General features: G+C 41.9%; 1 protein-coding gene across 1 annotated transcript in view; it reads right to left on the reverse strand.

Annotated features, from left to right (window-relative positions):
- LOC117448244 (copine-8-like) overlaps positions 1–15,347 on the reverse strand; it is a 103,568-nt gene that overhangs the window by 2,779 nt on the left and 85,442 nt on the right. The window contains exons 16-17 of the mRNA XM_034085444.1: positions 9,454–9,581; positions 1,636–1,738 (exon numbers count right to left, since the gene is read on the reverse strand). Of these exons, the coding sequence (XP_033941335.1) occupies positions 1,636–1,738; positions 9,454–9,581 (231 nt within the window). The remainder of the gene's footprint in view (positions 1–1,635; positions 1,739–9,453; positions 9,582–15,347) is intronic.

Below are 15,347 nucleotides of genomic sequence, written 5' to 3' on the forward strand. Positions count from 1 at the left end.
TACAGCAATCAAAGTAAAACGATTTGTTATGTCTAATGGCACATTAAAGAATCATAAGCATTCAAATACTGAATTATGATTACTGATGCATTCGTGTGTTCATGCAGCTGGTTAAATTGGAGCTCGTTAAACATATCATATGTTCTGCGGGTGGATATCACAACCTATAACAATATATCAATGATTAATTATTTAGTTAATTTATGTTTTGTATTAACTACTTAATAGTAGTGGAGTTAAAAAGTACATCGGTAGCTTGCAAAATTGGCGGCGTAGAAGTATAAAGTACCATAAGGTATAAAAATACCTCAGAAATGTACACTTTAAATAGGTTATCGAATTTCTAGTAAATGTACAATTTGAAGCCCTTATAGTTTACTTGAGAAGTGCTATTTAAGCTATTTTATAGTTCTGCTCTAATACATCTAAATGGTAGATATGGTAATGTATCTCCTGAGAGCTTTAGTTACTTACAATGGTTCATACCTTTCCTGTTGTGTTGATTTTAAATGTTTTTGGAGGACCAATAATTCCTGCTTATTAAGCTTAATGAACTCTTTTGAAAAACCTCTTGGATGAGCTGGAAAGGATCGTCCCAAAGCTGAAGACGGAGCTGCTTTTATGAGTAAAAGTTGCATTTTTAGAGATAAGTGGTTCAGACAGGACAGCGACATTACAAGCATACGATGATCTTGTGGAATATGACGCACTGTTGTGGATTAAACTAGCCAACTATTTAACATGTAGTGTAGCACTTTGACGGTACAGTTTTGATACTTTTACTACAGACACAGTGGCGAGCCGTGACTTTTATACCTAGGCACTCTGACCCCCACCCCTTCCCTCGAGAAAAAAAAAAGAGTAATTACGTCACAGCGTATACTTCAGCGGAAATATCAAAACATCGGCCCGGGGTGCAAAACGCATCAATGACAGCGACCGTCTACCACACAAAACAACACCTGTAAATAACCCAACTTGTGTTCTTTGGAATTGAAAAGGGTATTGCATTGTGTTTGTTACTTTCGTTGCAGTTGAATGTCTTCAGTGTAATTTGGCATGCTTTTATTTTGAAGGCGAGTTTACGCTGTTGACAGGAAATTGTTGTTGCTATGGAAACAAGAAACGCTTCACAGCGGGCGGAACTTGTCATAAAGTTCGGGATAATAAAACCCACCCATTTAGAGGGAAGATATGATTGGTCAATTGCTCTCTCGTTCAGTTACTATAGCGGGCCCTCTGTGAATTAACAGCAGGACCACCAATCAGCTCCTGTCTTCACCGACTCGCAGAGACGAGCTTCTTTCATTTAACCCTTCACATTCAAACAGAAACTGAATAGGCAGATTCGAAGGATTTATTTCTTTGGAAATGTTATTTTAAATACAATTAAATCAAGTTATTTTGGTAAAACTAATGAAAAATATAACTAAAAAAATTATTATTATTACATTTTTATTTTAATGTTTTTAAATATTATTTTGTAGAATATCTTAGGCCCTCAGAGAGGAGACGGCTCGCCCCTGGTAAGACATCTTACTACTTATTTCCCTACTAAAATGTTAATGTTTCATGGTTAAAGGCTTAACAAAAACACATAGAGTACATCAATAGAATTTAAATCTGGTTCTGTACATTGACTATGGACTCCTTTGTCTGCGCCATGTCCGTGATGACGCCGTCAGAGATGATGAGCAGGATGAAGTACTGAGAGCCGTCCGTCACTGCTGACGCATACCTGGAGAAAGAGGGGGAGGAAAGAAAATAGGAAATCAGGCTCAGAGGTAGAATGGCTGCGTTTTAGGCAGCTAAGAAATAGCTTCACTTCAAATGTCAAAAGTGCTAAGTCGAAGTACCATTTGTCAGTTTCCACAGAAAACCTAAATAATCCTAGGACATTTTGGAAAGCCATAAAATCAATATCCACCGGTGAGATCCGTAATGAGCTACCTCCGTGCCTTACCACAGCATCTGGCACTATATGGGGGCCACCATGTTAAATTGCTTTAATAAGCATTGTGTGTCCTGTGGTTCTCTATTTGATTCTGTTTCTAACTCTGCTTCTGTGAACACCTCACTCCGTGACTCTGAACAATGTGGTCTGGAAAACCCTTTCAGTTTTACTCTTTTTACTGTTAATGTTATCTAAGTTAGATCCTAAGAAACCGGCTGGTCCGGACAACGTAGAACCTTTCTTTTTAAAGATAGCTGCAGATTGTATTGCTCTTCCTCTCACTACTCTTTTTAACCTCTCCCTCAGCATGAACACAATTCCAACAGTATGGAAGTCAGCTTATGTCTTGCCTTTACTGAAAGGAGGGGAGGCAACTATTTTAAATAACTATAGGCCAATCTCTAAATTGTCAGTTCTGGCGAAGGTGCTCGAACGACTTGTGAGTGAACAAGTAAAGGAGTTTTTATGTATAAATGATATCCTGTCTAAACATCAGTCAGGCTTCAGAAAGAAACACAGCACCATCACTGCCACGATGAAAGTGGTAAATGACATTACTAGTATTTTAGATAATAAGCAGAGTTGTGCAGCTCTGTTTATTGACCTTTCCAAAGCATTTGACACCGTTGATCATCGCATCTTAAAGCAGAGGCTACTCAGTATTGGCATATCCAGCCTTGCAGTGGGTGGTTTGTGAACTACCTCTCTGAAAGGTCCCAATGTGTTCACTTTGATGGGCTGTCTTCTGAGTGGTTAAACATTTCTAATGGTGTTCCTCAAGGTTCTGTTTTAGGACCACTTTTATTCTCCATATATATTAACAGCGTAGGTGATAATGTGGATGAAGCTACTTTACATTTCTATGCGGATGATACTGTGATGTACTGTGCAGGTCCCTCCATTCAGGAGGCTGTTGTTAAATTACAGGCTGTTTTTAACACTATTCAGACTCAGCTCTCTGAATTAAAGCGTATTTTAAATGTTGATAAAACCAAGGTAACGCTATTTTCTAAAGCTAAAAAGACACCAGAGCCTGTTTTAGACATTGTTACTATGCGAGGACAAGTACTTAAAGTGGTTGCCTGTTACAAATACCTTGGTATCTGGCTTGATGATTGTCTTACTTTTAAACTTCAGGTCATTAATCTGCTTAAAAAGCTGAGGGTTAGGACTAGGTTTCTTTTTCAGGAACAAGTCCTGTTTCTCGCTTGAGGCCAGGAAAAGGCTCTGTGACCTTTTGACCTGTGCTGGACTATGGTGATTTGATCTATATGAAGCTGCCCATTGCCTGAACAAGTTAGATGCGGCCTATCACAGCGCACTGAGATTTGTCACTAATTGTAAAGCACTGACTCATCACTGCACCCTGTATGCCAATCACTCTCTGTACGGAGGCTCAGTCATTGGTACACGTTTATTTATGAAGCTTTGTTGGGTGAACTCCCGTATTATATCTGCTCTCTGATAACACAGAGAGTTGCAAGCAGCTATTGTCTGAGATCGCATGATGTAGTCTTGTTAGATGTGCCAAGAGCAAGGACTGTCTCAGGGAAGACAGCTTTTATGTGCAGCTCCACTTGCTCGGAACAATCTTCAGCAAGAATTGAAACTGAGCAATCTCATTCCTCTGCATGTTTTTAAAGCTAGGCTAAATGAAATGCTCGTTGATACTATGGGCACTTGTAAATGTCTATAACTATGTGTCCTGTAAATATAATGTATAATGTCCTTTATTGTTTTATGTTTCATGTGGAACCTATTTGCTGCAGGTCTCCCTTGAAAAAGAGATCTATGATCTCAAGGGAACAATCTGATTAAATAAAGGTTTGAAATGAAAATAAATGAAATGAAGCAAACATGAAATAGACTCAAGGCACAGAGAAAAAACTGCACTTCTTTTAACCTTTTATAAACGTTGAATGGGATTTTCTGCTGAACTCTATCCATTTAGAAAGGGTTACTCCACGGATATGACACATCAAGGCCATTTAACTGGTCACAGGGACTACTCAACGAAGCAAGCCTGGAAAGTTTTTGATACAACACCTTTCACATAGTGCTTTCACAGTCAGGCAGAGATGGAATCAAACCAATAGAATTCACGAGATAAAATAAGCAAGGGAAGCATACATAGCGCACAAGTTAAACATAAAAAACAACATGCTAACTAAATCCTTTTTTAATGAGTCCACAGAGTCGAAGAACCCAGACTTTTTTGGACACTAATCCAAAGCTTAGGCGCTGCCGACTGGAAAGAAAAGTCTTAAGCTGTGTGCAAGGTTACATTTAGAAGTCATCGGGCAAAGGATGAAAGAGTTCTGCTCTTAGTTTAGGGTTGCAGAGGGTCCATACGTTTGGAGGCTTAGCATTCTTTATTGTGTTGTAGTAGAGTTAATTTAAACGTGAGGTATATAGCGCAAAGACATCAAAAAGGGTTTTGGGAGATGTGGGATCCATTGATTTTGGAGCTTGACTCACTAAAAGTTCTGATATCATTCTAAATTTCCAACAACTTGTAATATCCCTATAATCTCCTTTTCTCAAAACATAATTGGTTGGTTTTATTACTTAGTGTTTCAGATTTGCGATGGCTGTGAACGTTTTTCATATTACGATCTATTAACAACTCCAGGGCTAATTATGTGAATGTATTATTGATGTTTCATTAAAATGCAATATAATTTAGTGTTGTGTGCCCAAATAAGGTATATTGTGTAAAACTCTTTTTTAAATTATGGATTTTTAAGAAAAAGTGTTTTATAGGTTTTAGTGCATGTAAATGGTCCTGCCTGAAACGCCGCCATTGGACTGCTTTGTTTACTTCCATAATATAATGACATCACTATGTAACACTAGCGTTTCAATTGGCTAGCGCTCCAACACATGTACGGCTAAGGCACATGTGTCAAACTCAAGGCCCGGGGGCCAAATCAGGCCCTTGGTGGATTTAATTTCGGCCCGCAGGATCATTTCTAATTGCTATTAGATCTGGCCCGCCGGTATATTGCACGCACACCTTCACTCCATCCTGAGGGTCTCCTCCGCTCAGAGCCTGAGCCCAGACATTGATGACCTTGCTCCCAAGAGGAGATGCCAAGGCCCTTTCTCATTTCTCGAACTCCCCTCCTCGACTCCCCTCCTCGACTCCTATCCTCGATACTTAGTCCCGCCCACAGGAGATGCGAGCGGAGGAGCCGAGGAGGGGAACCGAGGAGAGAGGAGGGGAAGCAGCAGGCGGTTAGAGAAATGAGAACTCCTCTCCTCTGAGTGGTCATTTTAAAGAGACGTCCATTAATGATGACAGGAGGCACAGCAGCCTCTGTCTGATGGACAGACGTGTTCATGACCACTTATATATTTACTTTGATTCATTCACAGTGCGGTATAATGAGACAATAACAGGCTACAGATGCGGACACGCACACACACATATATATGTATATATATTTATATAAATAAATACAATTTCAGAATCAAACAGAGCACTCTCATAACTCGTAACACTATCAGAGACTGGACATACCCCCCCCCCCCCCCTCTCCCCTTTGGTCGCTACAATGAGGAAAATAAATTACGGGCCAAAAGTTGTATTTACAAGTATTAAAAGTAAGCAGAGGACACCAAACCAACAGACCTGTCTGTCCGCTGCATCTATGCACACACTGTACCACACACACCTACACACTGTAACACACACCTACACACACACACACACACACACACACACACACACACACACACACACACACACACACACACACACACACACACACACACACACACACACACACACACACACACACACACACACACACACACACACACACACACACAGGCTACAGCCGTGGTGTATTTTATTGTGAAGCACTGAATGGTTTTAGAAAAATATCGACTCTTTGTTTGTAGATATCTACTAAACTAAAGCAAATAAAGAGAGTAGGCCTGTTATACTGAGTGATATATATTATACACACTGCTCTGCTTTCTGCACGGACCTCACAGCTGTTCTCTCTGTAAACATCGCGTCGCGATGAAAGCAGTTTCTAAAATAATATCCAGGGGATGCATGCAGAGCTGTCATTGGCTGAGATAAGTCCGGCCGTGCGTCACGACTCTTTGAAACATCTCTGTTCCCGGAAATGCATCCGCGAAGGAGCCGTGGAGGACCATGGAGGACCCATCAGTGTATCCTCGGTTAGAGCTCCTCCAGAGAGCCTCCTCGATGCTCGATGCTCGGTCCTCGACGTGCATTTAGAGAAATGGGATGTCCTTCAACATGGCGCGCTAAAATTCATTTCCGGGTCACTACCGGAGGACCGAGGAGTCGAGGAGGGGGATTTGATGAAATGAGAAAGGGCCCAAGTGTCTGAACTAGCATCACAGAGCAGCAACCTGAGTTTAATGGATGTTTCCTTCTGCACTTTCTCTCTCACGACAACAGGGTATGTTTGGTTTTTCTTTGAGGGAAATGTTTTGTTGAAGCTGTTGTTGGCCTGTGGGGAAATGTACTCATAAGAAATGACTCCTGAAAAGCTGCAGTTAGAGCCATAAGAAATGAATGCAGCTGATTATTTAATGTTGTTTTTATAGGCAATAATTTAAGCTTTGTTAGTTCCAGGTTTAATATGTGCAATAAGTTAATTTCAATAAGTTTTGCGATAAACATTGAACCAGTCCGGCCCTCGACTAGTACCCATTTTTTTTATTTTGGCCCACTGTGTGTTTCAGTTTGACACCCCTGGGCTAAGGGGTGTGACATCTCTAAGAGATTGACCAATCACAACAGAGCCAGCCAGCTAACCAATAAGAGCAGACTGAGCTCTGGTTTCAGACAGAGGGTGAAAAGAGGTGCTGCAGCAGAGGCAGTATGAGAGAAATAAAGAGCTTTTTGAACATTAAAGCATGGAGACATGTCCCAGTAGAGAAACATAAAGATATATGAACCTGAATATGAGCAGAGTGTGTTTAATTGAACAAGATGCATGGACAACAGTAAACCTTTTGCTTTAAATAAATGGATGCACCTTGGAATCAGGTATTTTTCTTTTAACTCTAAAAAGGTTTGAATTGATGTCACAGTAGTACAAGAGTATTTTGAAAGTATATGATACATAACACTTTTACGCACACAGACAGTTAGGAATTGTAACTGTCTGACTCAGAGTCACTTTTCTTTAGTGAGGTCATCCTGGGTTTTAGTCCGATGCTCCACAGAAGTGAACAATGCTGCTATTCTCAGGCTGAGTGGGCGGACAGAGAGAGAGAGAGAGAGAGGATTTGATATCCGCTGATGAAAGGTAGGAAAAGTGCTTGTTACAGTCAGTCTTGATGATCATATCATGAGATCTGGGCGATAGGGAGCGTCAGGTGGAAGTGGGAAAATACCGAGCTACAAAAAAGCATATTACGCTGTATCAACGGGTGTGACAGTACATTTAGAAAGTGCTGCTGACAGCTTCTGGCGGTTTCAACATCAAGTGTGTTTCATGTGTTTAAAATATTTAAACAGTGGAAGGGTAGCTTTTTATTATTTGTGGCTCCAATAAAAGTGTAACTGCACTCGAGGGTCTCCTGTTAATGTTTTTTTTAATTTAATAGTGAAGCAGTGGTACTTTCTATTTGTGTTTTCATTTATTGTTTGTTCTAGCAATGGTGGGAGGCGAGCTTATAATGTACAGTGCTGTTTCTTCAACTGTTATTTTCAGTTTAATTCATTTCTGCTGTGTGCCTTGTATCAATTATCAAAACTTTCTGTTGTGGTTCGTACACGTGCAACAACCACAACATCCCACGTCCTTATGAAGGAGACCAGGCAGCACAATGATTGATGGGCTGCCTTAAAGGGATAGTTTGGATTGTTAGTGGTGGGGTTGTATGAGGTACTTATCCATTATCAGTTATTACGTTCAGTAAATGAAGGACAGCACACCCCCAGGTTGGAGAGATCAGCATGGAGGAAAGCAATGAACTGCTGCGGGTGGAGACAGCACGGAACATATTTAACCACCTAACAAATCAAGGTCTACATAATAAAAGCAACATCAGTATAAGTGAGCCGTATTTTTTTTATATTTCACGCCTTTACTTTGCAGTTAAATAACCCTTTCTGAAGAGGACGGGAATTCAAGCCGTTATCGATGCCATCTTCAACGCTACCTGACTCCATTGACAAAAGCAATCATTTTACCTCGCAGAATAGAGTGCCACAGTGACGCGTCCTAAGTTAGCATTTTACCACTTCCGGTTCCTTCTTCAAAAAGCAATGCAATTTCTCAATTCGCAATTTTTTTGTCGAAGCTTCCGGGTTTTAGGACGCGTCACTGTGGCTCTCTATAGAGATGGTTTGGGTCTGCCACTGCCTCAATTGGTTAATTTGTTTGTGTTTTTGTTTGACTTGTATACATCCGTACTAACTACAGTCACACAGAACTACAAACTAATTAACCAAGTGAGGCATTGGACGGCCAGCACCTTTCCGATTCTGTGTCATAAAATCACAGTTTTTTTTCCAATGGAGTCCGGTGGCTTTGAACAGAACATTGACCACAGCCAGTGCCGATTCTAGAGTCGGGGGGGGCCCTGGGCAAACATTCATTGGGGGCCCCTCGAACCAGCATTTCATCACCACGCACAGCCGACAGCACACCCCCCCCCCTCCCTACCGCCCCCGGAGCGGAGCAAGGCAACTAAACTTAAGATAAGATGCAGCATTTGATGCATGGGGCCGCCTTGAGGGGGTTTCCCGACATGTCGTTGCAGTAAATTAGGGTGTTTCATGTTGTCGTTGCTGTGGACCTTCTTAATCTACCTTCTTTGGGGGCCCCCCTTCTGGTCCAGGGCCCCAAGCAGTTGCCTGCCTTGCCTGTCAGCAAGCGGCGGCCCTGACCACAGCTCCAGTTTTCTGTCCAAAGGGCTGTCCGAGAGCAAGGTAAAGCTGTGCTAAATGTATAAATATAGCGTATACTGAAAGAAATAATGATAAAATTGGTGCGCCTTTTTTGTTTACAGTAGGTAGCTAAAAGGAAATGTACTGCTTCACCATAGTAAATTGATTATTTTAAGTGCATGTAATCCTTTCTGCTCCTCCAAACTCGTGGCATCCAAACCACCATCTATTAGGTAACATACTTACTTTAGATAATTACCTACCTACCATACAAACCCAATTTAAGAACATATATAGGATACAATGATAGAGACCTTTATTGAGCCTCTAAGGGAAATTAAAGCAGCTGCAGAAAGAGAGTAAAACCCAGGCAGCTCATCAGTCATCGTGCAGACAGGTCACCTTCTAAAGCTCTGTTGTGTTTGTCGCACGTGTAAAAAAAGCAACACGGTAAGTATCGATTCCTCTTAGGTGACATTTCGTTTCTATATCTCATCCCTTTTTCTGTGCAGGTTTGTCTAGTAGCCCGCACTCACTTCACCATACTGTAAGCAGAGTCGTAAAAATACCGAGGTGGCATTGTTCTCCATGGCTGTGATTACAGTGGACCTACCTGGCAACGTGGTTAATAACAGGGGAGAAGTGGGTGGGTCCGTAGAGGCGCACAGATTTGAGACTCTGGTAGTAAGCTTCCATTACCCCATCGATACCGCTGCAGTACGGGTTCTGTGGATTACCGTTCTGCACAAAAAGAGACAGAAATGTTAATACATGTGCTCAAATGTACTGTGTTATAGTGGTAGCATTACTGTCTCACAGTGAAGGTATTCTGTGAAAAGATTAAAAGACACTGGGGCGTCTTGATTTTAAAGACAGAGCCGCAAACAACCGCCAGAATCAGTATCGGCCGATACGGCTAAGGGGGTTGTCGACCCTCCGCTTTGCGCCGGGCCGAACCACGCCCCTTAGCTGTGATATAATGAGCATATAAAACGGCCTGTCGTGAGCTATTGCTTAAATATACCCAGGGTTGGGAGGGTTACTTTGTAAATGTAATCAGTTACTGATTACTGATTACATGGCTCTGAAAGTAATCCGAATACAGTTACAGTTACGTGTCTTTAAAAAGTAATCAGATTACTTTTAGATTACTTTTGGATTACTTTCTTTTTCCATCACAGATGGGTATGTTTTGGTGAACAGGAGACACAAAAAGCAAAAGGAAACTGAACGTGTTTTACTGTTTTAATGGCTTATCAAGAGCACAACTGAAACATCACATCTGAAACGATGTAACAACATAATACACTTGTTGGGGATGCAGCTTGGGATGTGAGGAGTGAGTCAGGGACACGGCTTAGAACGGGCGTGTCGCCTTCTGTCCTGCCAGTGTTGGGAGGACATTAATTAAAATGTCGAACTCGGACTTCATTTTAAGGACATTTCGGCCAGGGGTGTAGAGCTATATTTGTTTAAGCACCGGATCGGAAAAACAGGAGAGGAGAGTGTGTGCACCAGTCTGCCTTGATCTATGTATTCATATCCGTGACTCTCACAGTATCTGCTGCCCACAGCTGTTTTATAGAAGGAAAACCTGCTTCACTTCATGACATCTCTGCAGCGCCAGGAGGCAGCGGGAGGGTTAACTCAGCCTCTGAGAAGAGGAGCGTGCAGTGCCTTTCACGCACCGCCTTCACTGTGTTTACCTTCAGAAATAATCATTAGTAAGGCTAAAGAGCGACCGCAGGCTGATGTGTTTTAACCACACACACCTATACACACACACACGCAATTTAAACGCAGACTTTTGTTCCTCCATGTGTCGTTGTTATTGTTTCAGAGCGAGCGGACCCGCGATTTTCTTTCAAACGCTTTTTTGGCCCATCTGCGGTGGCAATAGGTTTTGTGCGCTGTGATGATTCCGCTGTACCTTTAGTAATGAATATTAAATGTTGTGAGGAAATCTTTCCACCAATAATTCCAATAAGTAATCCAAAATGTATTCACTTCAGGTTTACGAAAGTAACTGTAATCAGATTACTCGTTTTTCAAATGTAACGCGAGCTGAATAGTTACTTGATTTGTGTATTCTGATTACGTAACGCCGTTACATGTATTCCGTTACAACCCAACCCTGATTATACCACATGTTTAGTACGACAAAAAAAACTACGAAAAATGTGCAAAAGCTCAGCAGCAAAGGTTCCGACAAAGTTCAGCACGACAGATCTGGAGTGATGTGTACTGTATGGAGGTGTTGAATGACATCTGTGTTTTTTTATACTAAAAATAATCAGTGCCATAAAGTGATGTGAGTCAATGTCCTCCGATGATGGCAGCACATCAGGGTTGTCAGACTGCGGAGAGTTCAGTGGTGTCCAAACCTTTGGATAGAAGCTTTTTGTCAGTCTCTTTGTGCTTCTGGGGACTGATGTGAAGCCCCTGCTTGATGGGAAGTGCTTAGATGTATTGTATCCAGGTTGTATAATGTCATATTTTTAAAATATCCTTTTTTACGAGTAAACTTCTTTCGTATAACGTTAGATGTCCAACTCGGTGTCGTGTAGCCATGCCCGCATCTCTGGTCCTAGGTCGAAGAGGCTGGCTTCCGAGGGTGGTCTATATAAGGGGCAGATGGTGATTATATACAAGTAAACGTTTACCTGGAAGATTTTAGTATCCTCTAATGTGATTTTAAATGTATCATTGCAATCTTTTTGTGACTGTAATAAGGTTTATATTTAAATGGGGGGCTGTTAGCTTGTAAAAAATTGACAACAGTTAGCTTCAAAAATGATTGTTTGTTTATCAATGTCAGTGAAAACTCTGACAAAACATATATAATATTTGCATCAAATGTCTTTCCGACAGCTGCTGCAAAACAGCCATTCCCAAATCAAGGGATCAATCCCTTTTTAATCTTTATTTTATTTCACTTTATGCCTTTTTTATTTTAAGCTTAAAACAAGTCGCAGTAAGTTACTGTGAACGAAAATAAAATACAATGGTCTAATTCTGTTTTCTTTGAGTTTGATTTCACTTTAATGTCCATTTTAGAAAGACAACACGTTCATTTTTCTCCTTCAGGGTGATGCTGTTTTCCTCGAGTGCATCGTCTACCCTTCCCTGCTTATTCTCTAATAGCCACCAGCTAGCAGTTAGTTTACATTCATTGAGTCACCCTCATTGATTTAACGTCACCCACCTAAAACGTTGAAAAATGAGTTGAATATATATTGCTTACATTGGGTCTCTGTGCTACAAGAGCGCTTCTGTATGCACATTTAACACCATGCTTCACGTGAACTTGAATACAGTTCGTTTCGATGTTAGGGGACATAATAGGCACAGTGCCACCCTGAAGGATAACGAAAAAGTATTTGCAGATTATATTTCCCTTTTATTGAAAAAGGCTGGGATCATTTTCTTTTCAACACTGGCATGTTGTGGCAGCGAATTGAAGGACAACAAGATTACATGCAGACATCAAAAACAGCCACCCGAGGGCTAACACATCAATACATATTATTAAAACATATCGCCAAATATAAGAGGCACTCGGGGGTTGCAAACCCGAAAGGACATTAAATCCAATTGTAATGTCGACGGCTTAATTCTCCTGTTGAAGCATTTTAGACCGGAATATCCCGAGGCGAGACATTTCACATTGAAATCATTGCATGAGGGGTGGGAGCTAAGAAAACCCATTGTGGTGAGATACAACACAAGTTACATTAAATGAGAACATAATGATAACTTGTCTTAGAATAAGTTAGTCTAACTCTAACAGAAGCTCACCCGTTGGTTTCTAAAGTTCTTGTTGAGACAAAGTGTGTGTGTATCCATGCAGCATATTACAAGTGATGTGTGATTGGCTGGGTTTTAAAAGAGGCAAACAATACATTATTTAAGCTGCCCATATGTTTTGTGCTATGTTTCTAATTATCTTTGTATGAAACCATCTTGACTCTGACTCTGCTTGGTTGCCCTTGAGAACAAACGGCCCACATGAGACTCCTTTGTTTGTAAATGGAGCTTGCATAATGACGAGGGATTCGGTGGTGGTTTGCTCCCACTGCGGCTCCACAGCTGCAGCCTTCCTCCGACAGGGTTTAATCTTTAATGGTAAGATCGATGCATATGAGCCTTGGCGCCTCAGGGGAGACTGCTACCCAACGCTGAGCAGCTGTACAGTAAGCAACGTTGAAACGCCTCTGGAGCAACATCTGGAAGTGACTGTAGACCAGGGAGGGGATTAATGGTGGAAGAGGAGTGGTCTCCAGCACCCGAGGGCCTGACATTAGAGGAGGTATAGACAATAGGAAGGATGGATGGATGGATGGATGGATGGATGGATGGATGGATGGATGGATGGATGGTTGGATGGTTGGATAGACAGATGGACGGATAGGTAGGTATATCCATTGGATGGATGGATGGACGGGTAGGTAGGTATATCCATTGGATGGATGGATAGACAGATGGACGGATAGGTAGGTATATCCATTGGATGGATGGATGGATGGATGGATGGATGGATGGATGGACGGACGGGTAGGTAGGTATATCCATTGGATGGATGGATGGATGGATGGATGGTTGGTTGGATGTATAGACGGACGGAATGATAGATGGATGGATGGACAGATGGAATGATAGGTAGGTATATCCATTGGATGGATGGATAGATAGAATTATTGAATGGATGGACTGATTGTTAGATTCATCAAAGGATTGTGGTTTTATTTCCATAAAGAAATTCTTTCTCACTTTGTATGAACTGGTTGCTCTTTGCTCACTGCAAGTACGGCCAAACACACAAACTAATACACACCCACACAGCTGACCTCCATGCCAAATAACAACCTTCTGGCAAAAACTGTTGCCGCCAGCTAGATATGGACTTGGTGCGTCTACTGCAAACAACGAACCAGCTTCCATCACTACAGTGAGCTTAATTTGTTCGTGTTTTTGGACTGCAGCGTTCACCGCCCACCATTAAACTGTTGCCTGTAATTGGTCATCTGGGTATGAGAGTGCTTGGTTTCATATAGGGATGCACGATATTGGTTTTTTGAAACCGATACCGATACCGATAACTTCCTGCTTCTCAAGACCGATACCGATAACCGATAATAAAAATTAAAATTACGCCACTAATTATTTTAACGCGATTAACGCATGTGTATTTTTTTTCCACGGCCGCCCCGTAGCTTCAGAGCGCATCGAGTTTAAAATACCATCTACAAGCTGATGCTGACAGCCCCGCTCCTGCCGCCCGCTTGTGGCAGACCACACTTCCACGCTCACCGGCAGGCACCGACTGGCCATCTGGAGGACCGGGAGGGTGTGTGTACGTGTGGTCCGAGCGAGCAAGAGAGAGACCTTAGTGCATTGTTGTTGTTAGCATCTGGTGCTAGCTAGCTGCGCTAACGGATATAAGGAGCTGTTTAAATGAAAACAGAGGAGCGCTCTATCCACACAACTGCGCCGAGCACTTGACTTGATGCAGAAAGCAGACAGCGGGACATTGTAGGAGAAGTCAGCACACTCAGCAACATGATTGCAGCGTCCAGGCTGCTCCGGTTCGAGCATATGCCTTGAGTTGCACATAGCTCCAACGCGCGCGCGCAGACACACACACACACACACAACACACACACACACACACACACACACACACACACACACACACACACACACACACACACACACACACACACACACACACACACACACACACACTGTATTGTATTATTGTCTTCGTACGCTTTTAACACACCATCATAGCGATGGCGATGTTTCAGGTGACTGATCAGGTTCGAACTATTAGGGAGCACTGGATTTGTGAAGAACTCCCCTCTTCCTAAACCACTAACACCACAGTACTGGCAAAACGGGAGGAGCCGAGTGAAAAACAAGCGCCCCTCATCCCAATCCACCCACACCGCAGTATTTTTTTCTTTTTTTTACCCAAAAAAAATATTGTATATTATCGGGGCTATTAATACTGTTATCGGTTTATCGGGATGACGTCATAATTCCTAATATCGGACCGATAATTATCGTGCATCCCTAGTTTCATACCATTTATTTTTTGATAACTTTTACAGAGTTCTAGTTCAACGTTATGTCCATGTTGCCTTGAGAAACACACAAGCTGCCTGTGACGACACATTTCCTCCAGCTGCCATGAAGGCGATGACAGGAATTGTTCTCAGTCACGTTCAACAGCAGTCCGATAACATGCCAACTTTCCCATGAGGCCTGGTTTGTACCACGGTTATGTTTTCTGCTTGTTTGTCCATTTGTCAGCAGGATTTTAGAAAATACAGCTGAAATGGTGGGGGGGGGTTACCTTGGTTGCTGATTGGCTAATGGTTACACAAGCCAAAACATCGTTATGACATCATAAAGTGGCCAAAATCTGCTCATTTTCAGACAGGTTTTTATAGAAATGGATCAGGACAAAAATAGAGTGAATATTTTTTCCTGAAACTTCAGAGT

The sequence above is a fragment of the Pseudochaenichthys georgianus genome, chromosome 6 (genome assembly GCF_902827115.2).
Source record: "Pseudochaenichthys georgianus chromosome 6, fPseGeo1.2, whole genome shotgun sequence".
NCBI classification, from domain to species: Eukaryota; Metazoa; Chordata; class Actinopteri; order Perciformes; family Channichthyidae; genus Pseudochaenichthys; species Pseudochaenichthys georgianus.